The following is a 25,751-nucleotide window of genomic DNA, read 5'->3' on the forward strand; positions in this document are numbered from 1 at the left end:
ATGGTAGTTGCAGCAAAAATACAGGGACAGCCCATCGAGTTTCTCTGGGACACAGAGGGTCCCGCACCACAATAAATTCCTCCACCATGTTTCAAAAGGACACGTGGCCCACTACAGCCACCATCACCCTCAGCGGCTTTACAGGCCACTCACAGCAGGCACACATCACAACCCGTGTACCCATTCAAATCGGCAACATCACCACCAAGCACCCCGTGGTCTTAGTCGATCTACCCCACACAGCAGAACACATTTTGGGCATAGACTTTATGAACTCCAACCACCTTTCATTTGATCCAGTCAACCAATGTGTCTGGAAAATGGCAAAATCCGCAAGAGCCCCCACAACGCTCACAATAGGTGAATACGGCAACAAAATTAGCACAGTAGGCGAAGTTTGGTTTAACCCGACCACAATTAGCACGGACAAGCAGGTTAGGGCAGTGTTACAAAAGAACAGGACAGCATTCGCGACCCACAAACACGACTGTGGCCGGTTGACTGGTTCAGTACAAATCACAGGACCTGACACTAGACCCCAAAAGCAATATGGATTTCCCCAAGAGGCAGAGGGAGAAATCGCAAAAGTTATCGACAGCTTATTAGAGCAGGGCATACTTAGATCAGTAGCTTCCACTAATAATGCCCCGATTTGGCCAGTGAGAAAGCCCGATGGATCATGGCGACTGACCATCGATTACCGGGAATTCAACAAAGTTGAGTCACCCCCGCAGCAGCCCCCACGGTAGCAACAAGTCCTGAGACCATGCTCAAGCAGGGACTCAATTTCCGATACTTTACGGTTTTGGATATCAGTAATGGATTCTGGTCCATTCCATTGGCAAAGGCGTGCCAGTACAAATTTGCCTTCACTTTTAAAAATCAACAGTACACATGGACATGCCTGCCACAAGGATTCCACAACTCCCCCTCCATTTTTCACCGACAGCTGGCAAATGGATTATCAATATTTTCTCACCCCGAATGTCTGGTCCAGTATGTAGACGACCTACTACTGCAGACAGACACCAAGGAAGAGCACATCGAGCTTCTGTCCGAACTCCTGGAACGCCTACAAGCAATTGGATGTAAAGTCAACCCCAAAAAGGCCCAGATTTTGGAAAACAAGGTGATATATTAGGGAACAATTATCACACATGGTAAACGCGAGATCGAGCATAAAAGGATTGACTCGATTGCTAAATTGCCCCTTCCCCAGAACGTTTCAGCCCTCCGGTCGTTTTTAGGACTGGTTGGCTATTGCCAAAACCACATTGACGGTTTCGCCAGCAAGGCAGCACCCCTCTCAGACCTCCGAAAGGAGCCCCCTGGGAATGGCTTCCGCAGCATACGGATGCTGTGGACTCGTTGAAGAGAGCACTCATAGCAGCCCCCGCACTACAAGTTCCAGACCCGCTATCCCCATATACGATAGAGGTGGCAAGCACAGACCGCACCCTTTCGGCCGTGCTCCTTCAGGAACGGCACGAACGTTAAGGCCCGTGGCTTACGCCTCCAGAGTTTTAGATGCTGTGGAGCAGTGATTTTGAGCCTGTGAAAGTCACCTGCTCGCAGTTTTTTGGGCAGTACAGTATTTTTCTTACATTACCGGACTAAACCCCATCACAATCCTCACAGAACACCCCCCCACCCAACTTTTACTGGACGGACGACTCAAGGACGGTACAGTTAGTCAGATTAGAGCAGCCAGATGGACCCTTCTTTTGCAGGGACGGGACATCACTGTTAAAAGGACAAAGACCCACACTTTTTTAGTCGACAACCTACAGTACCCCGGAACCCCCCATGAATGTGAAATCATCTCTCCACACAACATAGGCCCCTTTATTGCTAAAACACCCCCCAGAAAGATAGGTAGTTCAAACCAGAGCCCCAAGCACACAGACACGTGCGAACCCATAAAGATCTATGTAGATGGATCTTCCACAGTATTGGATGGGAAGCGCATAACAGGTTGCGGTATTTATGTCGAGGACGCGCAGGAACGCGCCCTAGAGGAGATAGCAATAAAACTTCCAGGCCACTTAGGCGCGCAGGCAGCAGAACTTGTGGACATCGCATACATAGTGGAACACCCAGATTCCTTCCCCAGCCCAGCAGACATATATTCGGAGAGTCTCTATGTCTGCAACAGCCTTACGGAATTCCTACCCCTGTGGAAAGCAAGAGGATTTGTTTCCGCAGGCGGAAAACCCCTCCTTTCAGCCCCATTGCTCCATCACATTTTAGAGCGAGCACAGAACAGGACTTTTGGAATAGTCAAAGTTCGAAGTCACCATCGTTCCTCCCCCCCAGGAAATGTAAAAGCCGACGCACTGGCTAAAGCAGGTTCCAGGCATGGATATTTTTGGACTCCCCCCGAAAGCGCACCAGTGAATGCAGTTCAGGTCTTGCAGACTAATATAGAGGATTTAGTGCAGGCCCAGAAGCAGGATAGCAATCTCAGGGAGATTTTAAAAGGAAGATTCCCAGCACCTTTTGATGGGTTTAAAAATGCTCTGACCACACATGATGGTGTGGTGTTGAAAGACACCCTTTATGTGGTTCCTGAACAGGACAGGAATCAGCTCATTTGTCTGTTCCATGACAGTCATGGACATCAGGGAATCGATCCCACTACAGCCCACCTCAGGCAGCTCTGTTGGTGGCCGAGTTTAAAAGACGATGTAACTCACTACGTTGAGAATTGCCTTATCTGTGCCCAGAACAACCCGGACAGATATGCAAAAAAGCTCAGCTCAGTCACACCCGACCCGTTAATGGCACCTGGACTAACCTCCAGATTGATTATATAGGACCAATGCCCCCTTGCAGGAATGGTTATAAGTATATACTCGTGGTCATAGACACGTTTACAAAATGGGTGGAAGCATTCCCATCCAGAACGAACACGGCAAAGACCACAGCCAAGATTTTAACCCACCACATCTTTACGAGATGGGGACTCCCCCGCAGCATTGAATCCGACCAAGGCTCCCATTTTACGGGACGCGTCATGAAGAACGTCCTCACGATATTTGGCATTACCCAAAAATTCCACGTTGCATACCACCCCCAGTCGAGTGGTATCGTGGAGCGCATGAATCGGACCCTAAAATCCACCCTCAGAAAAATGGTCCAGCAAAACAACACTACTTGGGATTCAGTCCTCCCTTGAAAGGCACAGAATTTTTATTAGGATTAGATTTGACCAGCCCCGATGTGACGGCCCTCACACACGAGAAAGCAGTAGAACAATTAGTGGAAAACGTAAAAACGGCTCAGCTTGCAGCCGCAGTGAAATTAGGCACAAGAAAGAAACAGAGCAAGGCCTGTTTCGATAAGACAGTGCATGCGACTGAGTTCAGTGTAGGACAGCAAGTCATGCTCTCCGTATACAACCCCAGCACATTCCTGTCACCTAAGTATTCGGGTCCCTACTCCACTGCGGCCAAAGTAAGCCCTTCCGTCTACAAAATAAAGTACCCCAATGGAAAGACTGCGTGGTTCCATATCAACCAGATGAAGGCATATGGAACACAGTCTAACCACACACATCACGTCACGCTTGACGCAGACCACGCCCCACCCACAGCCAACGTAACCCTCCCCTCCCCCAACACGTCCAGCCCAGCCACGGACTCAACCTCGACTCCACCCCAAAATATACACTCCGCCCCGGAACGCCCACAGACTGCAGCAGCAGCGACTGTGACTCAGACAATAGCCACAGCATGCCTCCTACTATCCCCATGCAACACGACCCACACCCAGCACATCTGACCACGATTCGAGTGATCCCTTCACGATCACTTTCCTAAACAAACCCCACCACCGACCACCGACCTACAATGACGACCCCGATTCCGTCCCCAGAACTAGACACCACCTTTTGGCACCGAGATAATTCATACAGACTCGTCCGGAATGATGAGAGCGATCCCAAATCACACCATGCAGCCCTATCAGCCCTGATACACTCAAGAGTTTGGCATCCGGGAGAAGATGACGACTTTTAGTCTGACTCCCAAAACGAGAACCCCTTTGCGACCCTGTTCGCAACTGATAACTGAGGTGTCCAGATGATGTTTTAAAAGGAACCGCTTTGGAGAAACGGTGTCCTTTCTGATGGAACCTGAAGCATCTTTGATGTTGTTTGTACTTGTTCTATTCAATGTTGTATGTTAGACCGGACATTTTTTTCCACGGCCCCACGCCACCACCCTTCTGACACCCACTGGCAGTCAGAGAAACTAGTTTGGCCAGACGCTAGTTCAGAGGAACTAGTTTGTCCGCAGAGACTTGTTAATGTCCCAGACGCCAGTTCAGAGGAACTTGTCTGTCGACTGAAACATAGACCCCCGTTCGTAACTGCCCTTCTGGTTCGAAGGAAGAACCAGTACGGCAACCCCCCACGATGACTACATTTCTTGCCCGTTCTTGTCGGTTGCTCAGGCAGTGGAGAAACGGCATTGGGACCCACCCTGCCTGGGAACCCCCCTCTGATCAGCTACGCTCAGGTAGGGCACACACGGCATTGGCCGCCGTCCTACCCGGGGACTCCATCCAAATCTTACCCGTTGCGGCCTATACGCACTTCATTTCGGCAAGTTTTGTTCAAAAAGTTTTGTTTTAGGTGTTTTAGGTTGCCAACCCTCTGCTATTTACATCCTCAAACATTTGGATGGTAAACCGCACAGTTCTCGAGACGGCTCGCACTGGTTCAGTATTTGTAAGTGTGTCTTGTCCTGAAATTCGGTTTTTGGAGAAAAAAAAGAGGGACTCACACATAGTGACCAATTATAAAGGGAGTAATTGGCACTAAAGGACAGACAGGTTATCATACGAGATATTAAATCAAGATAGTAACAGACACTATGCTTGATCCCACAGAACTCCAGAGGTTCCAGGACCAGAGAATAGAAGTGAAAGAAGAACCATGAGGACATCCTCCGCGTGGCTCATCACCATAATGGACATTTGGTTGCGCGCGAACGCGAACCCCCTGACCTCAATCCCTCCAGCCGTTAATGATTCACTTCCCCATAGTACCCAGAGCCCAGTCACAAGCGACACCACACCACCTTGGTGTGACAGGTTTATAACCTGGTACTCCTGTGAGTTTGGCTGATGATGGATAAATGAGAGTTTGGCTCAAGATGGATTGGAACTTTATGGGAAAACAAAATGTTAGATAAAGCTTTGTGTGAAGGAATGTCAAGACAGGCTTTTTTGGTAGCAAGCTGTAATCACTTGTTTTTGTACCAGACAAATTGCAGTAACGGCCTTGGGAATGGTTGCGCTGGCTTTAAAGATAATTATAATTGATGGGGCTGCCCTCAGCAATGAACCAAAAAAGTATAAGAACTGCTGTCAGATGTATTGACTTTGGCTTACTGTTGTAACTCTCAGAGATACAGCGGTCTTAGCACCGGTCGTGAAATAAAGTATACGTTGAAGTAATGAGGTGTTGGACTGATCATTTCATCCGGACTGGCAGCAAAGAATCCTCACTCCCTGTCCTACTTGATAGAATCCCTACTAGTATTGGCGATACTCCGCTGCATCGTGCAGACTATTCGTCTGAGAAAATGGAGAAGGAGAGCCTACCGCGCTCGCACCCTGGTATATAGGATAAGATCCCCTATTTTCGGATATGACCAGACCCCCGACGCCCGCGATCTATAATAAAGAACATTCGTTTGCGTTTTTTGTTGTGAATAAAGAAATGTTTCATGAGCGATTGTACAATCCTGAGCTTGACTGCCAAGCCAGAAAAATGTGTATAATGCTGCTATGATTTTGTGTGTATTGTTTAGGAAGTTAGATGGAATGTTTGAGTGAGCGTAGTTTATTAAGGATAGTTAGAGGTTCCGATTTTCTTATTTTGTAATGCATGTCCCTGTTTGACATAGCGCCCCTCAGAATTGTCAGTTAAAATTTTTCTTGCATAGTTATGGTCAGTGTAGAGCCCATAGAAGAGTGCTCGCTGGGTCAGGGAATGAAGAACAACGCAGTTATGTGATCCTTCACGCTTCGCGTTAGGATCACAAGGAGGGACTTCCGGGTGCGGCTATGCAGAGCTAGGTCGCATATTCGGCAGCTCCTGCTTGGAACGGACTTTTGGGCTCTTTTACAGGGCCCCCACGGCATTTGTTTGACATTTCCCGGTGTGGAAAGAAGGCTGCAATATTCCCCCGACAGTGTCCCCCAGGAAGGGTATGTCTCTTGGTTGCCAGACACACGCAGAAACAGTAAAAGATTTGGCTGCAACTGCAGGATAAACAGGGCCTCTTCCAGCATGCAGGCGGGGGAAGGGCAAGCTTAAAGCTGCAAGCTGACCTGAGGGCCTGTATCAAAAGTGAATTCTAGCAGCAGAGGGAACAACTGTGAAAAGACCTCATCAAGGCCACTGAAGGGACTTCCGGTTGCGGTGATGCCTAGCTAGCCGCACGCTTCGGCGGCTCCAGCTCCGACGGACCTTCGGGCTCTTTTAAGAGCCCCAACGGGGAATTTTTCGACGACGCAACCCGGTGTGGGGCGTGTGAGAAGGGAGTCCCCCCCAAACGAAGGAGGAAAAAACCGGCGGCGGCGGCTGCAGCGCGAGGAATCGTCGACCAAAGGGTCAGAAAGAGAGAAGTACAAGATGGCGGCGGAGAAAGCGCAGGCGACATGGGGGCCTGAGCATGAAATTGTGAGACGGTGCGTGGAGCTGCTGAAGAGGGAGGTGCTGACCCCGTTGCGACAGGCAATTGAGGGGCTCAAGGAGACATTAAAGACCCAGGAGACAGAGCTCCGCGTGGTGGAGCAGAAGGTGACAGATATTGAGGACGAGATCCTGGGCCTGGCGGTTAAGACACAGACGCACGAGGCACTTCATAAAAAGTGTACTGAAAGGATCGAAGCCCTAGAAAATGGAGCGCGAAGGAAGAACCTTCGGATACTGGGTCTCCCTGAGGGTGTGGAAGGAGTGGACTGTGGAGCGTACGCAAGTACGATGCTGAGCTCACTGATGGGTGCTGAGGCCCCTACGGGCCCCTTGGAGGTGGAGTGGGCAAATCGGATTCCGGCGAGAAGACCAAAAGCGGGAGAACCACCCAGGGCGATAATCGTGCGATTTTACCGCCTTAAGGATAGAGAAGAGGTCCTGAGATGGGCTAAAAAGGTGCGGAGTAGCAGATGGGAGAATGCAGTGGTACGGGTATACCAGGATTGGAGTGCGGAGGTGGCGAGAAGGAGGGCGAGCTTCAACCGAGCCAAAGAGGTGTTGCATAAAAGGAAGGTGAAGTTCGGGATGCTGCAGCCGGCAAGACTATGGGTCACGTATCAGGAGAGACACCATTATTTCGAGACGGCGGAGGAAGCATGGACCTTCATCAAAGAAGAGAAATTGGATCGGAACTGAGGGACTGATGCTGCAGGAAATGTTATTGTTAATGTTACGGTGGAAGTTAATTGAGAAGTAAACAGGGAAGGGGGGAGACATTGGGGAAATGTGGGCGCCGGTGAGGGGGGAAAGACGGGACATAGTTGGAGAATGGGGAAGGGGAGGGGGAGGGGAAAGGGAGCTGCGCCATAAGAGGCGGGTCAGGTAAAGGGATGTTCCCGCACCAGAAAGAATAAGGCGGGAAGACAGGCGCAAGGCGGATGGGAGTTCCCCACATGGGGGGGGTCGAGGAGTGAGCAGGAGTAGCCGGGGTCAGTTGAAGTCAGCTGACTTACGGAAGTAATATGGGGGGAGCAATCAGGCTAGAAAGAGATCTAGCGGGGAGGGGGGGAGGGAGGGGGGGGGGGGGGGGACAACTGGGTTGCTGCTGCGGAAATCCAAAAGGAAATGGCTAAAGAGTGGGTGGGCGGGGATGGTGTGCGACGCTGGGGGAGCGAGCGGGAGCGCGGAGGCGGGATATGGGACTGGCCTAGAGAAGGTAATGGCTAGTCGACACGGGAGGGGGGCAGGTAGCCCCCTAGTGAGGCTGATCACGTGGAACGTGAGAGGCCTGAACGGACCGATAAAAAGGGCCAGAGTGCTCGCGCATTTGAAAGGACTAAGGGCAGACGTGGTTATGCTCCAAGAGACGCACCTAAAGGTGGCGGACCAAGTTAGGCTAAGGAAAGGATGGGTGGGACAGGTGTTCCACTCAGGACTGGACGCAAAGAATAGAGGGGTGGCCATTTTGGTGGGGAAACAGGTCGCATTTGAAGCAAAGAACATCGTAGCAGATAGCGGAGGTAGATATGTAATGGTGAGTGGCAGGCTGGAGGGAATGGAGGTCGTGTTGGTTAACGTGTATGCCCCAAACTGGGACGATGCGGGATTTATGAGACGGATGCTGGGGCGTATACCGGACCTGGAGGTAGGAAACTTGATTTTAGGAGGGGACTTTAATACGGTGCTGGACCCGGGGCTAGATAGATCCAGCTCAAGGACCGGAAGAAGGCCGGCAGCGGCCAAGGTACTTAAGGGGTTTATGGACCAAATGGGGGGAGTGGATCCATGGCGATTTCTTAGACCTAGGGCTAGGGAGTTTTCCTTCTTCTCCCATGTCCATAAAGTGTACTCCCGGATAGATTTTTTTGTTTTGGGAAGGTCGTTGATCTCTAGGGTGGAAGAAGCTGAGTACTCAGCCATAGCGGTTTCGGATCATGCCCCACATTGGGTGGACCTGGAATTAGGAGAGGAAAGGGAGCAGAGAACACTCTGGCGATTAGATGTGGGACTGATGGCGGATGAGGGAGTGTGTGCAAGAGTGCGGGGGTGTATTGAGAGATATCTGGAGGTCAATGACGACGGCGAGGTCCCTGTGGGAGTGGTATGGGAAGCACTAAAAGCGGTGGTCAGAGGAGAGCTGATCTCCATTGGGGCCCACAAAAGGAAAACAGAGGCCAAGGAAAGGGAAAGATTACTGGGGGAGATTTTAAGGGTGGATAGGGAATTTGCAGAGACCCCGGAGGAGGAATTGTACAGGGAGAGGAGACGACTCCAGACGGAATTTGACCTTCTGACCACCAGAAAGGCGGAGGTACTGTGGAGGAAGGCACAGGGGAGGAGGTATGAATATGGGGAAAAGGCGAGTCGCCTGTTGGCTCATCAATTGCGAAAGAGGGCAGCAGCGAGGGAGATAGGAGGAATTAGAGACGAAAGGGGAGACACGGTGCGAAGGGCAGGAAAGATAAATGAGGTGTTCAAGACCTTCTATGAGGAACTGTATAGGTCTCAACCCCCAGAGGGAGAGGAGGGGATGCGGCAGTTCCTGGACCAATTGAGGTTCCCGAAAGTGGAGGAGCGGGGGGTGGTAGGCCTGGGGGCACCGATTGGGGTGGACGAGGTTATTAAGGGACTGGGAAGCATGCAAGCAGGGAAGGCCCCAGGACCAGACGGGTTCCCGGTGGAGTATTACAGAAAATATGTGGACTTGTTGGCCCCGTTGATGGTGAGGACGTTCAATGAGGCCAGGAAAGGGGGGACTCTACCCCCGACGATGTCGGAGGCGACGATATCGTTAATTTTGAAGAGGGATAAAGATCCGTTGCAGTGCGGGTCCTATAGACCCATTTCATTGTTGAACGTGGACGCCAAATTGTTGGCAAAGGTACTGGCATCGAGGATAGAGGACTGTGTCCCGGGGGTGGTGCACGAAGATCAGACAGGGTTCGTAAAAGGGAGACAACTGAATGTTAACGTGCGACGACTATTAGGGGTGATAATGATGCCCCCAGTGGAGGGGGAGGCAGAGATAGTGGCGGCAATGGACGCAGAGAAGGCATTTGATAGGGTGGAGTGGGAGTATTTATGGGAAGTGTTAAAGAGGTTTGGGAACGGGTTTATTAGCTGGGTTAGACTTCTTTATGGGGCTCCAACGGCAAGCGTAGTTACAGGTCGACATAGATCGGAGTATCTCCGACTATATAGGGGAACAAGACAGGGATGCCCGCTGTCTCCATTGTTGTTCGCGTTGGCAATTGAACCTCTGGCCATGGCGTTGAGAGACTCCAGGAAATGGAGAGGGGTGATTAGAGGGGGAGAAGAACACCGAGTCTCGTTATATGCGGATGACCTATTGTTATACGTGTTGGACCCAGCGGGGGGAATGATAGAGGTTATGCGAATTTTGAGGGGGTTCGGGGATTTCTCGGGGTATAGGCTAAACATGGGGAAGAGTGAATTATTTGTGATACATCCAGGGGACCAGAGTAGAGAGATAGAAGGCTTGCCTCTAAGGAAAGTGGAAAGAAACTTCCGATACCTGGGGATTCAGATCGCTAGGAGTTGGGGAACCTTGCACAGACTTAATCTGACACGGTTGGTAGAACAAATGGAGGAGGACTTCAAGAGGTGGGACATGCAGCCTCTATCGCTGGCGGGCAGGGTGCAAGCAATTAAGATGATGGTCCTCCCGAGGTTCTTATTTGTATTTCAATGTCTCCCTATACTAATCACCAAGACCTTTTTTAATAAAATAGACAGGAGCATCACGAGCTTCGTGTGGGCAGGGAAAGTTCCGAGAGTAAGGAGGGGGTTCCTTCAGCGTAGTAGGGACAGAGGAGGATTGGCACTACCGAACTTGGGCGATTACTATTGGGCCGCCAATGTGGCAATGATACGTAAATGGATGATGGAGGGTGAGGGAGCGGCGTGGGAAAGACTGGAGAGAAAGTCCTGTAAAGGGACGAGTTTAGAGGCGCTGGTGACGGCGCCGCTACCGATCTCACCTAAAAAGTTTACCACGAACCCGGTGGTGGCGGCAACATTGAATATCTGGGGACAGTGGAGGCGACAGAGAGGGGTGCGGGGAGCCCTGGTGGGGTCCCCAATCAGGAACAACCATAAGTTCGCCCCAGGAAGAATGGATGGAGGATTTCAGAGCTGGTTCCAGTTGGGAATTAGGAGGGTGGGAGATTTATTTATAGATGGGACTTTTGCGAGCTTGGGAGCATTGGAGGAAAAGTATAAGTTGCCCCGGGGAAATTTCTTGAGATATATGCAGGTGAGGGCATTTACTAGACAACAGGTGAGGGAATTTCCGTTGCTCCCGACACAGGGGATACAGGACAGGGTGCTTTCAGGGGTGTGGGTCGGAGAGGGCAAGGTGTCAGAGATTTACCGAGAGATGAGGGAAGAGGGGGAGGAGTCGGTGGGCGAACTAAAAGGAAAGTGGGAAGAAGAACTAGGGGAGGAGATAGAGGAGGGTATGTGGGCTGATGCCCTAAGCAGGGTAAATTCCTCTTCCTCATGCGCCAGGCTTAGCCTGATTCAATTTAAGGTGCTACATAGAGCACACATAACGGGAGCAAGATTGAGCAGGTTCTTTGGAGTGGAGGACAAATGTGGGAGGTGTGGTGGGAGCCCGGCAAACCACGCACATATGTTTTGGGCATGCCCGGCACTGGAAGGGAGTGACAGGAGTGATTTCGCGGGTGGTGAAGGCCCGGGTCAAACCAGGCTGGGGGTTAGCTCTATTTGGAGTTGCGGAAGAGCCGGGAGTGCAGGAGGCGAAAGAGGCCGACGTTGTGGCCTTTGCGTCCCTAGTAGCCCGGCGCAGGATCCTACTCATGTGGAAGGAGGCGAAACCCCCCGGACTGGAGGCCTGGGTAAATGATATGGCGGGGTTCATTAAACTGGAGCAGATAAAGTTTGCCCTGAGAGGATCGGCTCAAGGGTTCACCAGGCGGTGGCAGCCATTTCTCGACTACCTAGGGGAACGTTAGAGGGAAGACAGATGACCAGCAGCAGCAACCCAGGGGGAGGGGGGGGGGTTAGTTTAGGTCAAAGATAAAGGGGTTTTGTTACTTGTGTATTGTTTAAAATTTCTGTATTGTTATTGTTGCGTTTGCTTTGTAAGAGGGGAAAAATTGTTGTTTGGGAAAAAATTTTCAATAAAACATTTATAAAAAAAAAAAAAGGATCACAAGGAGGGTGTGTAGCCACCTGGGTTGGCCAACTCCCGACGTAAAATGGAGAACGGCAAAGGCTGAAGGGAAATTCAGCCAACACAGGCAGAAACTAGCAGGTGCAAGTTACTGTGTATTAAACTCTGCAAAAGCCCAGACATCATTGATACAAGCAGCCATCTGCATAATAATGTAGCAGGCATCTACATACTAATGAGTGATCCCCGGGAACAATCGAAACATTTGGGATAAACAAGGCCAAGCCAGACTCCTCAGCGCCAGCAGGAGCCAACACAAAAGAGGTTAACGGACACCTCAAGACCGCCCATCGATCAGGGAACCGCTCCAGTATTGGAGAAATCGAACCAAGCGATTGGAACAAAGTCCAATCACTTGGAACCAGGTACAGGGTCCGCCCCGAAAGGCGGGAAGGCCCTGGGGACTATAAAGTTAAGCCCCCAAGTTCAAATCGCCCTTCTTGACCGGGTCACTCAGCAACGCGAACAAACCCTTGACAGTGACTGGTTCAGCTGCCGCCAAAAGACCATAAGTCTTAAGTCAACGCTCGCTACGAGATAGGCACTCCTAGCTACCAGTCCATACCAGCTTTTGAATCTCGCAGACTCAGAACCCGAACGAAAGGCCATTTGTTCCCCTGACCTGCTGGGCCAGTCCGAAGCTAAGTATAGGCCTGTTAGTTGTAGAAGTAGCTTAGAAGTAGAATTTATGCATGAGTAGCGATTTACTGTGTATAATAAATGTGCTTTAATTTGAATCTTACTAATTGGTGTATGGAGTTATTGATCATTACTTGAACTTGAACCACGTGGCGGTATCATAAAGATACCTGGCGACTCGAGAGCAAAGGTTATAAAATAGAGCCAATTGAACCAACCAAAAGTTAGCAACAGTGCCCCACCCAGTGGAGCAAGGAGAATTAGATGAATGTGGATTTAGTATATCTGATGGTTATGTCTTGGAAATAGTACCTGCCCCCATGCATTTTGTCAGGACAGGTTACGGGGGTGTAGGGAAATATTGTGTTTCCACTACAAACGGTTCTACCATTATAGCAAATTACAATGTCTCATTCCATATCCCAACTTCTGCTTTACACCTCCACGACCACTCACTATTGGACACGCGCAACAGTTTATGTTAGGCTCAGCGAGAACTAAACCCTCATTGCTACTGACCAGTTAACCCACGGTCAACCCACGGAATGCCACTGGCCCGGATGGGGTACCTGGACGACCACTCAAGTTTTGAGCGGATCAGCTAGCGGGCGTATTTGAAGACATCTTCAACCTCTCTTCACAACAATCTGAGGTCCCTATCAGCTTCAAGAAGGTGACCATCATCCCTGTACCAAAGAAAAGCCAAGCAGCGTGCCTTAATGACTATTGTCCAGTGGCTCTGACATCGATCATTATGAAGTGCTTCGAAAGGTTAGTCATGGCACGAATCAACTCCAGTCTCCCGGACTGCCTTGATCCACTACAGTTCGCCTACTGCTGCAACAGGTCCACAGCAGACGCCAACTCCATGGCCCTGCACTCAACCCTGGAACACTTAGATAACAAAGACACCTATGTCAGACTCCTATTTATTTACTACAGCTCAGCCTTCAATACCATTATTCCTGTGAAACTCATCCAAACTCCGTGGCCTGGGCCTCGGCTCCTCCCTCTGCAACTGGATCCTGAACTTCCTAACCCACAGGCCACAATCAGTAAGGATAGGCAACAACACCTCCTCCACGATCATTCTCAACACTGGTGCCCCACAAGGCTGTGTCCTCAGCCCCCTACTATACACCTTATACGCCAATGATTGTGGTTAAATTCCTCATCAACTCGATTTTCAAATTTGCTGATGACACCACCATAGTGGGTCGGATTTCAAACAATGACGAGACAGAGTACAGGAATGAATAGAGAATCTGGTGAACTGGTGCGACGACAATAATCTCTCCCTCAATGTCAACAAAACGAAGGGGATTGTCATAGACATCAGGAAGCGTAGTGGAAAACATGCCCCTGTCTACATCAATGGGAACAAAGTAGAAAGGGTCAAGAGCTTCAAGCTTTTAGATGTCCAGATCACCAACAACCTGTCCTGATCCCCCCATGCCGAACTATAGTTAAGAAAGCCCACCAACGATTCTACTTTCTCAGAAGACTAAGGAAATTTGGCATGTCAGCTATGACTTTTACAGGTGCACCATAGAAAGCATTCTTTCTGGTTGTATCACAGCTTAGCATGGATCCTGCTCTGCCCATGACCGCAGGAAACTACAAAAGGTTGTGAATGTAACCCAATCCATCAGCAAACCAGCCTCCCATCTACTGACTCTGTCTACAATTCCCGCTGCCTTGGAAAGGCAGCCAGCACAATTAAGGACCCCACGCACCCCGGATATACTCTCTTCCACCTTCTCCGTCAGGAAAAAGATACAGAACTTTGAGGTCACGTACCAACCGACTCAAGAACAGCTTCTTCCCTGCTGCCATCAGACTTTTGAATGGACCTAACTCGTATTAAGTTGATCTTTTCTCGACAGCCTAGCTGTAACATTATATTCTGCAGTCTCTCCTTCATTCCCTATCTACGGTATGCATTGTTTGTATAGCATGCAAGAAACAATACTTTTCACTGTATACAAATACATGTGACGAGAATAAATCAAATCAAATCAGTTCACGATCATCTACAAGAGGAACCGAACAAGCCTCCATCCTGCATTTTACTGAGATATTAAGAGAATTGAGACTCCGAGTTGGCCAGTCGGTCAATCTCTACCACCAACTGCAAACAAAGATGAAGATCCTGGAGCAGGATACGGACCGAGAACTACACAACCAGAACTGGTGGCAGAGGATCTGGGACTGGGGGATGAATGTGAATATCCATCCTTGGATTTGGATAGCATCACACATACTGGTAGGGGTACAGCTAATCTTAGCACTAGCATGGGGCATATTAGCCTGCCAATCATGCAGACAATATGTACAAAGACAAAAGATGAGAGCTAACATAGAGAGGAAATTGAATATATTTATAGCAGAAGGGAAGGTTGATTGATTGCAAATGACTGGAGTTCCTGAAATTATGTGACTGGCCAGCACGTCCGAGGCAGGGAATACCGGACGATATACAAATGTCCAAAACGGGAACTAAAAACATATTGGGCGTGTTTGAACAACCATGTTGCGGCTAAAAGCAGCGCGTCGAGGAACAACGTGGCCGATAGAAGCTGGGGGACCCTGCCCCCTGGATCTACATGGCTTGCAACGCCTCGTGAGATCAAACGCAATCTCGCTAGACGTCACAATGTGAATATGGACAGTATCACTTTTTGGTGAATCTGCAGATTAGGGCAAGACAGCTTGTCTCACTTCAACATACAGTTTCCAGAGGCACCCGAGGTGTTGGGATCTATCTCCTTCGCCTCATAGAGCCTGGGTGAGCGCTGTTCAGTACTGGTCTCCACAAATGGGGATCAGATGGAATGGCACTCGTGGAGGTCTCCCAGGGGATCGGAGGCCCCCCTGTATTAGCCCTCTGGGTAGGGTGGCATCCTTGCACTGCTGTTGCCGCCTGGGCACTGCTAGCCTGGCAGTGCCACCTAAGTGCTAGTCTGGCACTGCCAAGAAGCCCATGTGGCACTGCCAGCTGACGGGTAAAAAAAATTTAAAAAGCTAATGGAGTCAGTTTTCACATCATAGGACATAGAACATAGGAAAATACAGCACAGAACAGGCCCTTCGGCCCACGATGTTGTGCCGAACCTTTGTCCTAGATTAATCATAGATTATCATTGAATTTACAGTGCAGAAGGAGGCCTGGAATACAAAAGTGGTAGAAGTTGTAGCTAGTTGTACAAAATTCTATTTAGACCTCATCAGGAGTACCATGTTAATTATCTCCCATAACCATTATTCATCTGATAGTCACATGGTTCCTTTTTTTCTATAAATTTAGCATGCCCAATTCATTTTTTTTCCTCCAATTAAGGGGCAATTTAGTGTGGCCAATCCACACCATGCACATCTTTGGGTTGTGGGGGCGAAACCCACGCAAGCATAGGGAGAATGTGCTAACTCCACACGGACAGCGACTCAGAGCCGGGATCGAACCTGGGACCTCGGTGCCATGAGGCAGCAGTGCTACCCGCTACCCCACTGCGCTGCCCTCATGGTACCTTTTTTAAATCATTATAATGCTGCCTGTGAGCAATATTTTCTGCTTACAGCTTTTGTATGCACATTTATGACACCCAAAGCTATCTTTCTTCTTCTTCCATTGTCAACTGCAAGAGCATTGCTGTATTGGCCTAATTTATCAAGCCCCAAATGGACTGACATGTTCTTGAGCTTAACGTCAGAGAAAAGTATTCTTTCTCAACAGTATGTGTAAATGGTTTCACGTGAATAAAATTTCTTTAATGGATGATAAACATGAATGGTTCATATTGGGGTGTTCAGCTATGATGCCTAAACTAGGATTAGCTGAGAGTTTTTATTTGTTTCAACATCAGTTGTACAAATCAACCAGAGATCATTTTTCTTGCAGATCATCAAGTTTTGTGCAAAATTCTTGCTCAATTGCAACATTGTGATGCATTGCTCTGATTCTTGTCACAGCATGAACCAAAATTCCAGGATCATAGAATACTGCCATTTTAGCATGCATGATAATCATTTGAGGGACTCCAGCTATATTAGTCTTTATTTATTTATTAAAACTGAAAACTTACCAAGATACCTCACGTGCCACATTGGATCAATGGAAGAGTATTGTTTATAGAACACCAAGAGCATGGGTGGTGTTGTAATACTGCCGGCCAATGCACCACCATATAAATTCTCCCTGTCAGAGTATGAGATATGTATCTATTAACGTCAGACTGCAATGGGTAGAGATAGAAAAAGTATAGTCAAGTATTAGTATAGATACTCTAAATGATCCAAGGTTGTTCTCCTATACTCAACTACAACTAGCTTATTTATAAATTAATAAATGCTTGAATTTATGTTATTTTTGCTTGAGATACTCATCTGAGACTACTGGATGAAATGCTGGAAGAATGTTTCAAATTGAAATTTAATCAAATTTAATTAATTAGCACAGTTCTACAAATATTAGCAAATTCCAAGATTTTTAGTCAACTAGAAACCCCAAAATAATCCCTACTTAATATTGGTGCAATAACATAACAATATGAAATTTTCCACTAACCCCCAAAATAAGGTCAGACGATTACCAGAAATTGCAATACAAATAACTGCCTTATGCAAACAGACATTTTTACAATATGTAACTATTACCAACTTACACTACATTGATTTCCATCCATTTTTCAAGCTGCTCTGTAATGTTCTGTTGCTTCCACTCTGTGAGATTAGCTACAAAAACACCAGGATTAAAGGAGCACGTGCTTGCTTTCAAACCAAGTTTTCTAATGGTTTCTTTTTTATAATCAAGGAAGCCCAAATATGTGTTCTAGAAAAAATGAAAACAGAGTGACTGAAACATCTGATTTTTCTTTGCAATTAGTATTTTTGTACAGCAAGTAATTAGGAAGGCAAATTTAATATTGGCCTTTTTATTCAAGGGGATGGAGTATAAATGGAGGGAAGTCTTTCTACAACTTACAGGGCCATTAGTGAGGGTGCATCTGGAGTACTGTATACAATTCTTGTTTCCTTACTTAATGAGGAATATACTTATATTGGAATCAGTTCAGAGAAGGTTCACTAGCCTGATTCCTGGGGTGATTATGAGGAAAGGTTGAGCACATTGGGCGTCTATCCATTGGAGTTTAGAAGAGTAAGAGGTAATTTTATTGAAACATATAAGATTTTGAGGGGGCTTGACAGGGTATTTGCTGAGAGGATGTTTCCTCTCATAGGGGAATCTAAAACTAGGGAGCACAGGATTCTCTGCCCCGCCGCACCACATTTCTGTTTCACCCCGCTGGCGGTATGCTCCGGTACGCCGGCTGTTCAGTGAGGTTTCCCATTGTGGGGCAGCCCCACGCCGTCGGGAAACCCCGGGCTGCCGGCAAAACAGAGCATCCCGCCGGCGGAGAATCCAGCCCAAGGGGTCTCCCATTTTAGATAGAGATGAGGAGGAATTTCTTACCTGAGGGTTGATAGTCTTTCAAATTCTCTTCCACAGAGGAGCAATTGAGGCTGGATCATTGAATATATATGCAATGCTAAGTTATGGACAGATTTTTGATTGACAAGGGAGTAAAGGATAAGTCAAGATCTTATTGAATGGCAGGAAGTCAGAGGGTAGTAAAGAAGGGATAGCAACAAAAGCCAGTAAGGAGAAATGGAAGGCAGAGAAACAGATTGAACTGCATTTATTTCAATGCAAGAGGCCTGATGGGCAAGGCAGATGAACCCAGGACATGGATAGGTATATGGGACTGGGATATTATAGCTATTATTGAAACATGGCTAAAGGAGGGGCAGGACTGGCAGCTCAATGTTCCGGGGTACGGGGCAGCATGGTGGTTAGCACAGCAGTCTCACGGTGCCAAGGTCCCAGGTTCGATCCCGGCTCTGGGTCACTGTCCGTGTGGAGTTTGCACATTCTCCCTTTGTTTGCGTGGGTTTCGCCCCTACAACCCAATGATGTGCAAGGTAGGTGGATTGAACACGCTAAATTGCCCCTTAATTGGAAAAAATGAATTGGGTACTCTAACATTTTTTTTTGATGTTCCGGGGTACAAATGTTATAGGAAAGATAGATCAGGAGATAGGAGGGGGAGTTGAGTTTTTGATTAGGGACATCGCGGCAGTACAGAGAGGATATATCCAAGGGTTCGCCCACTGAGCCTATATGGGTAGAACTGAAAAATAAGAAAGATGAGATCACTTTGATAGGACTGTACTATAGGCCCCAAATAGTCAGCGGGAAATCGAGAAGCAAATATGTAAGGAGATTACAGATGGCTGCCGAAGAAATAGGGTGGTAATAGCAGGGGACTTAAATTTCCCAACATTAACTGTGACAGCTATAGAACTAGGGGTTTGGATGGAGAGAAATTTGTCGAGTGTATTCAGGAAGAATTCCTCATTCAATGTGGATTGCTGACTAGAGAGGGGGCAAAACCTGACCTCCTCTTGGGGAATAAGGAAGGGCAGGTGACGGAAGTGTTACTGAGGGATCACTTTGGGACCAGTGACCATAATTCCATTAGTTTTAAGATAGCTATGGAGAATGATAGTTCTGGCCCAAAAGTTAAAATTCTAAATTGGTGCAAGGCCAATTTCAAATGGCCTACTCCAGCTCTTTTTTCTTATAATTTGAAGACTTACCCCCAAGGGAACAAAAGTAGACCAAATAGAGGAAAAACTTACAAATTTTCACATAGTGTGTCATACAGAAAATATTCTGGACACATTTATCCATAAACCACGAAAAGCATGCCATTTATATTTTCCTCCATTTCTAACACTTTGACCCTTTCCATCCTGAAATCATGCATTCCTTGCTGGGGTACAACATCAAGGGCACAGAACGTCCTCAGATATCCCACAGGAATTATCATCTTCAAAAAATGAGCTTTGACTTCAGTGCCAGAGTGTTATTTGATAGTCAGTTTATCATAACAGAGCCTTTTTTCTTCCAAAGTGCATGTTTAAACGCTTCATATAGAATACCTGATAGCTTTCAACAGAAGGTATTATGGGTGATTTTCTCCTCCTGAACTTAGTAATGCAGATATCAATGTATTCATTCTGCTTAGTCTTTAAACATTTACTGTTAGCTGGCACTAAGGATTGAAACTGCAAGCGTCCTGGTTTGAATTGTTCAGTAACTCAATAAAGTGTTAACCTATTCAAAGAACGAAACAGCACAGGAACAGGCCCTTCAGCCCTCCAGACCTGTACCAGACATTTTTGTTTTTAAACCGCATTTTATTCAAACTTGTATCAAAATAGGTTACAGCAAATAAACACCCCGAGAAACATTCTACCCAACAATCAACTATACAGTTTGTACAGATTTTCCTCCTTTCTCTCTCCCACCCCCCCCCCCCCCCCCCCTCTCCATGAGAACAGCTCCTCAAACACGGTCACAAACATCCCCCACCTTTTCTCGAGCTCCCCTGCTGAGCCCCTTAACCCATACTTTATCTTCTCTAACTGCAGGAAGTCGTACTGGTCACCCAACCATGCTGCTACCCCCGGTGGCGATGCCGACCGCCACTCCAGCAAAATTCGCCGCCATGCAATCAGAGGCGAAGGCCATGACATCGGCCTTCCTCCTCTCCATGAGCTCCGGCTTCTCTGAAACCCCAAATATCGCCACCAAAGGGTCTGGGTCCAGTCCCTCCTCCACTATCCAGGTTAAGACCGCGAACACTCCCGCCCAGAATCTTCCCAATTTTTCACAACCACAAAACATGTGCGCATGATTCGCTGGCCCCCGCCCACACCTCTCACACTCATCTGCTACCCCCTGAAAGAACCCACTCATTCTCGCCCGAATCATATGCACCCTGTGCACCACCTTGAACTGTATCAGGCTCATCCTTGCACAAGAGGTCCCGTTTACCCTTCGCAGTGCTTCACTGCATACTCCCCAATTGATCTCCATTCCCAACTCCGCTTCCCATTTCTCCTTGATCTTCCCATTCCCAAATTCGCTTCCCATTTCGACTTGATCTTCGACCTGTACCAGTCATGATACTAACCTTGGTCAAAACCCTCAGTACTTCCTTGTGCCGTATCCTCCATACCCATCCTATCCATGTATTTGTCGAGATGCCTTTTGAACGCCGTTAATGTATCTGCTTCCACAACCTCCCCTTGCAACACGTTCTAGGCACTCACCACCCTCTGTGTAAAAAACTTGCCTTGCACATCTCCTCTAAACTTTGCCCCACGGACCTTAAACCTATACCCCTGGTGACTGATCCCTCCACCCTGGGAAAGAGTGCCTGCCCATCCACTCTATCCATGCCCCTCATAATTTTGTAGATCTCCATCAGGTCACCCCTTAATCTCCGTCGTTCTAATGAAAACAGTCTGAGTCTATTCAGCCTCTCCGCATAGCTAACACCCTTCAGACCAGGCAACATCCTGGTAAACCTCCGCTGCATCTTCTCTAAAGCCTCCATATCCTTCTGGTAGTGTGGCGACCAGAATTGTGCGCAATATTCCAAGTGCGGCATTACCAAGGTTCTATACAACTGCAGGATGACTTGCCAGCTTTTATACTCGATGCCCCATCCAATGAAGGCAAGCATTCCCTATGCTTTTATGACTACTTTGTCCACTTGTGTTGCCACTTTCAGTGGACCTGCAAGCCCAGATCTCTCTGTCTTTCTATATTCCTAAGAGTTTTGCCATTTACGGTATATTTCCCCTCCATGTTAGACCTACCAAAATGCATTACCTCACATTTGTCTGGATTAACTCCATTTGCCATTACTCTGCCCAAGTCTCCAACCTATCTATGTCCTGCTGTATACTCTGACAATCCTCAACACTATCTGCCACTCCACCAACCTTGGTGTCATCCGCGAACTTACTAACCAGACCAGCTACATTTTCCTACAAATCGTTTATGTATACTACAAACAACAGACGTCCCAGCACAGATCCCTGTGGAACACCACTAGTCACAACCTTCCATTCAGAAAAACACCCTTCCACTGCTACCCTTTGCCTTCTGTGACCGAGCCAGTTCTGTATCCATCTTACCACCTTGATGCACGATCAATGATCACTAAAGTGAGGTTGTAGTCCAACTGAAGGCTTTCATAAGCTAGATGTTTCCCCCAGCAGCTCAGGTACAGAATGAAGGCTGCTGGGGCGGCACGGGCTCTTATACCCCGCCTAGCAGGGCGGACCTACCATACAGCTTGACCAATAAGAAGCATACAATATCTACCAATGGTGTTCCAGCATTACTAGGTACCGTAATACCTCTACACAGACTACCACATTCACTCCCTGTTAAAAAAAGAGACCGGCGGGGGTGGTGGCCTGATACTACAACATGGTAACGTGGTAGAAATTATAGTTATGGAGGTACCGTAATACCTCCGTACAGCGTTTTGTAACTATTTACAATTCTATTAACTATTTACAATTTATGATTCATAATTAGTTATACACTTTAAAATGAAGCAATCAGTCGATTGGGGGCCCTGGTCGTCCTCTGTGATCGTCGAAGCTTCGGTGGTGATTCCGGTGGAGGCGCGGGCGTCTGTGACTCCGGGAGCGTGGCCTCGATCTCTGTGGCAGCTTCGACACCCCTAGACTGGTGGGGAAAACGGTTGACCTGGGAAGGGAGCGTTTGCGGGGTGCGTAGGGCCGGTGGAAGGACCAATCCTCCTGTAAGGTGAACTGGTGGAAGGGAGGGTGGGGTGTGCGTGGGGCTCCGGCGGGCGCCAGGACTCGTAGGGAGACCGTATCTTGTTGGCCGTCAGGGTACGCCACGTAGGCATACTGGGGGTTAGCATGGAGAAGATGGACCCTCTCGACCAACGGGTCCGACTTGTCCACCCGCACGTGTTTTCGGAGCAGGATGGGTCCGGGAGCTGCCAGCCAGTTCGGGAGCGAGGTCCCAGAGGAGGACTTCCTGGGGAAGACAAGGAGACGTTCGTGAGGTGTCTGGTTGGTTGTGGTACAAAGCAGTGACCGGATGGAGTGGTGGGCATCTGGGAGGACTTCTTGCCAGCAGGAGACTGGGAGATTCCTGGACCGTAGGGCCAGTAAGACGGTCTTCCAGACCGTTCCGTTCTCCCTCTCTATCTGTCCGTTACCCCGGGGGTTGTAACTGGTCGACCTGCTCGAGGCGATGCCATTGCTGAGCAGGAATTGACGCAGTTCGTTGCTCATAAAGGAGGACCCCCTATCACAATGTATGTAAGCGGAACCCGAACAGTGCACAGATGCTATGGAGGGCCTTGATGACGGTGGTTGCGGTCATGTCGGGGCAGGGGATGGCGAATGGGAACCGGGTGTACTCATCAATCACGTTCAGGAAGTACGTGTTGCGGTCGGTGGAGGGGAGGGGGCCTTTGAAGTCCATGCTGAGGCGTTCAAAGGGATGGGAAGCCTTTATCAGGTGCGCTTTCTCTGGCCGGTAGAAGTGCGGTTTGTACTCTGCGCAGATTTGTCAGTCCCTGGTGGCTGTCCTGACCTCCTCGATGGAGTAGGGCAGGTTGCGGGTCTTGATAAAGTGGAAAAAGCGAGTGACCCCCGGGTGGCAGAGGTCCTCGTGGAGGGCTCGGAGGCAGTCCACTTGTGCGGTGGCACATGTGCCGCGGGACAGGGCATCAGGAGGCTGGTTGAGCTTCCCGGGACGATACGAGATCTCGTAGTTGTAGGTGGAGAGTTCGATCCTCCACCGCAAGATCTTATCGTTTTTTATCTTGCCCCGCTGTGCATTATCGAACATGAAAGCAACCGATCATTGGTCAGTGAGGAGAGTGAATCTCCTGCCGGCCAGGTATTGCCTCCAATGTCGCACAGCTTCTACTATGGCCTGGGCCTCCTTTTCGACTAAGGAGTGGCGGATTTCAGAAGCATGGAGGGTACGTGAGAAGAAGGCCACGGGTCTGCCTGCTTGGTTGAGGGTGGCCGCCAGAGCTACGTCAGACGCGTCGCTCTCGACCTGGAAGGGGAGGGACTCGTCAATGGCGTGCATCGTGGCCTTTGCAATGTCCGTTTTGATGCGGCTGAAGGCCTGGCGGGCCTCTATCGACCGGGGAAAAGCTGTGGATTGGATCAGGGGATGGGCTTTGTCGCATAGTTGGGGACCCACTGGGCATAGTAACTGAAAAACCCAAGGCAGTGCTTCAGGGCCTTGGAGCAGTGAGGGAGGGGGAACTCCATAAGGGGGCGCATGTTCTCAGGGTCGGGGCCTATAACTCCATTTTGCACTACATAGCCGAGGATGGCTAGGCGGTCGGTGTTAAACACGCATTTATCCTTGTTGTATGTAAGGTTAAGGATCTTTGCGGTCTGGAGGAATTTTCGGAGGTTGATGTCGTGGTCCTGCTGGTCGTGGCCGCAGATGGTGACATTATCGAGATACAGAAATGTTGCCCGTAAACCGTACCGGTCAACCATTTGGTCCATCTCGCGCTGGAAGACCGAGACCCCGTTGGTGACACCAAAGGGAACCCTTAAGAAGTGATAGAGCCGCCCATCTGCCTCGAAGGCAGTGTATTTGCGGTCACTAGTGCGGATGGGGAGCTGGTGGTAGGCGGACTTAAGATCCACCGTGGAGAAGACCTTGTAATGCGCGATCCTGTTTACAGGTCGGATATGTGGTGGAGACGGTACCCGTCCAGCTGCATAAACCTGTTGATGGTCTGACTGTAGTCGATGGCCATCCTATGCTTCTCTCCGGTCTTTACCATCACTACTTGAGCTCTCCAGGGACTGTTGCTAGCTTCAATGACTCCTTCCCTCAGTAGCCTTTAGACCTCTGACCTAATAAAGATCCTATCTTGGGCACTGTACCCTCTGCTCCTGGTGGCGACGGGTTTGCAATCCGGGGTGAGGTTCGCAAACAAGGAAGGCGTATTGACCTTGAGGGTCGTGAGGCCGCAGACAGTGAGGGGGTATAGGGCCGCCGAATTTGAAAGTTAGACTTTGGAGATTACATTGGAAGTCTAAACCTAGGAGTGTGGCCGCGCAGAGGTGGGGAAGGACGTAGAGCCGGTAATTTTTAAACTCCCTTCCCTGGACTGTGAGGTTTGCTACACAAAACCCCTTTATCTCTACTGAGTGGAAACCGGAGGCCAGGGAGATTTTTTGATTAACGGGGTGGACGAGGAGAGAACAGTGCCTTACAGTGTCGGGGTGTATGAAGCTCTCCGTGCTCCCAGAGTCGATTAAGCAGGACGTCTCGTGCCCGTAGATTTGTACTGTCGTTGTAGCAGTTGAGAGTGTTCGAGGCTGGGACTGATCCAGTCACCGAGGCTAATCTCAGCAGTTGAGTGTTCTCTTCGAACGGTGTGTGGTCAGCCGAGCTGGGGTCCTGTGGGTCCATCCAAGATGGCGGCTCCCATTGGTCGCACATGGCTGGAGATGCACAAAATGGCGGCGACAATCCATCGAACGTGGCGTCCGCGGGACAAGATGGTGGCGCCCGGGGGCCGCACGTGGCCCTGGAGTAGGAAAATGGCGGCGCCCACTGGCCGCATGGGGACCGTGGAGAGGTTTGTGGTGGCGGTCCGCATTCGCCGCCGGAGACCACGGCGACCGCACGGGCCTGGCATACCACCACGTACTGGCCCTCTTTACCGCATCCCTTGCAGGTGGATGCGCAGGCCGGGCAGCGCTGCCGGGGGTGCTTGGCCTGCCCGCAAAAGTAGCAGCGGGGCCCACTGGAGTTGCCAGGCCGCCTTGCAGCACAAGCTTGTGGGGGGATGGGGGATGTCTCGGGGATGGCTGCGGAGGGGTTCCAGACTGCCCAGGTGGCTGCCGCGCGGTCGGGAATGTAAGCGCGGGCGTTTCTGGAGGCCACGTCCAGGGAGCCGGCAAGGGTCCGTGCCTCCTTGAGGCCTCAGGTGTCTTTTTCAAGCAATCGCTGGCAGATCTGGGAGGATCTGCCACGCAAGCGTACCGGATCAAGAGTTCTGTGTGGTCGCTCGCCGAAACTTGCGGGCAGCTGCAATTTCTCCCCAACACCAGGAGTGCACGGCAGAATTCTTCCAGCGATTCCCCAGGGATTTGTCGCCTCGTTGCTAGCAGATGTCGGGCGTAGACCTGGTTTACTGGGTGGATATAATGTCCTTTTAACAGCTCTATTGCCGCATCGAAGTCTTCCGCGTCCTCGATGAGGGTGTAAATTTCTGGGCTCACCCTCGAGTGCAG

At 49.4% G+C, this 25,751-nt stretch overlaps 1 protein-coding gene across 12 annotated transcripts in view; it reads right to left on the reverse strand.

Moving 5' to 3' along the window:
• glt8d1 (glycosyltransferase 8 domain containing 1) overlaps nucleotides 1-25,751 on the reverse strand; it is an 86,080-nt gene that overhangs the window by 13,791 nt on the left and 46,538 nt on the right. For 10 of the 12 annotated variants that reach the window (XM_072472682.1, XM_072472680.1, XM_072472688.1 and 7 more), the window contains 2 exons: nucleotides 17,228-17,394; nucleotides 16,649-16,761 (listed from right to left, as the gene is read on the reverse strand). The exons of 1 other annotated variant lie outside the window; for it this stretch is intronic. In XM_072472682.1, coding sequence (XP_072328783.1) covers nucleotides 16,649-16,761; nucleotides 17,228-17,394 — 280 coding nt within the window. Of the gene's footprint in view, nucleotides 1-13,135; nucleotides 13,253-16,648; nucleotides 16,762-17,227; nucleotides 17,395-25,751 lie in introns of all 12 variants that reach the window. One more of the 12 variants, XM_072472683.1, reaches the window with a different exon arrangement.

This window comes from Scyliorhinus torazame, chromosome 13 (assembly GCF_047496885.1).
Source record: "Scyliorhinus torazame isolate Kashiwa2021f chromosome 13, sScyTor2.1, whole genome shotgun sequence".
NCBI classification, from domain to species: domain Eukaryota; kingdom Metazoa; phylum Chordata; class Chondrichthyes; order Carcharhiniformes; family Scyliorhinidae; genus Scyliorhinus; species Scyliorhinus torazame.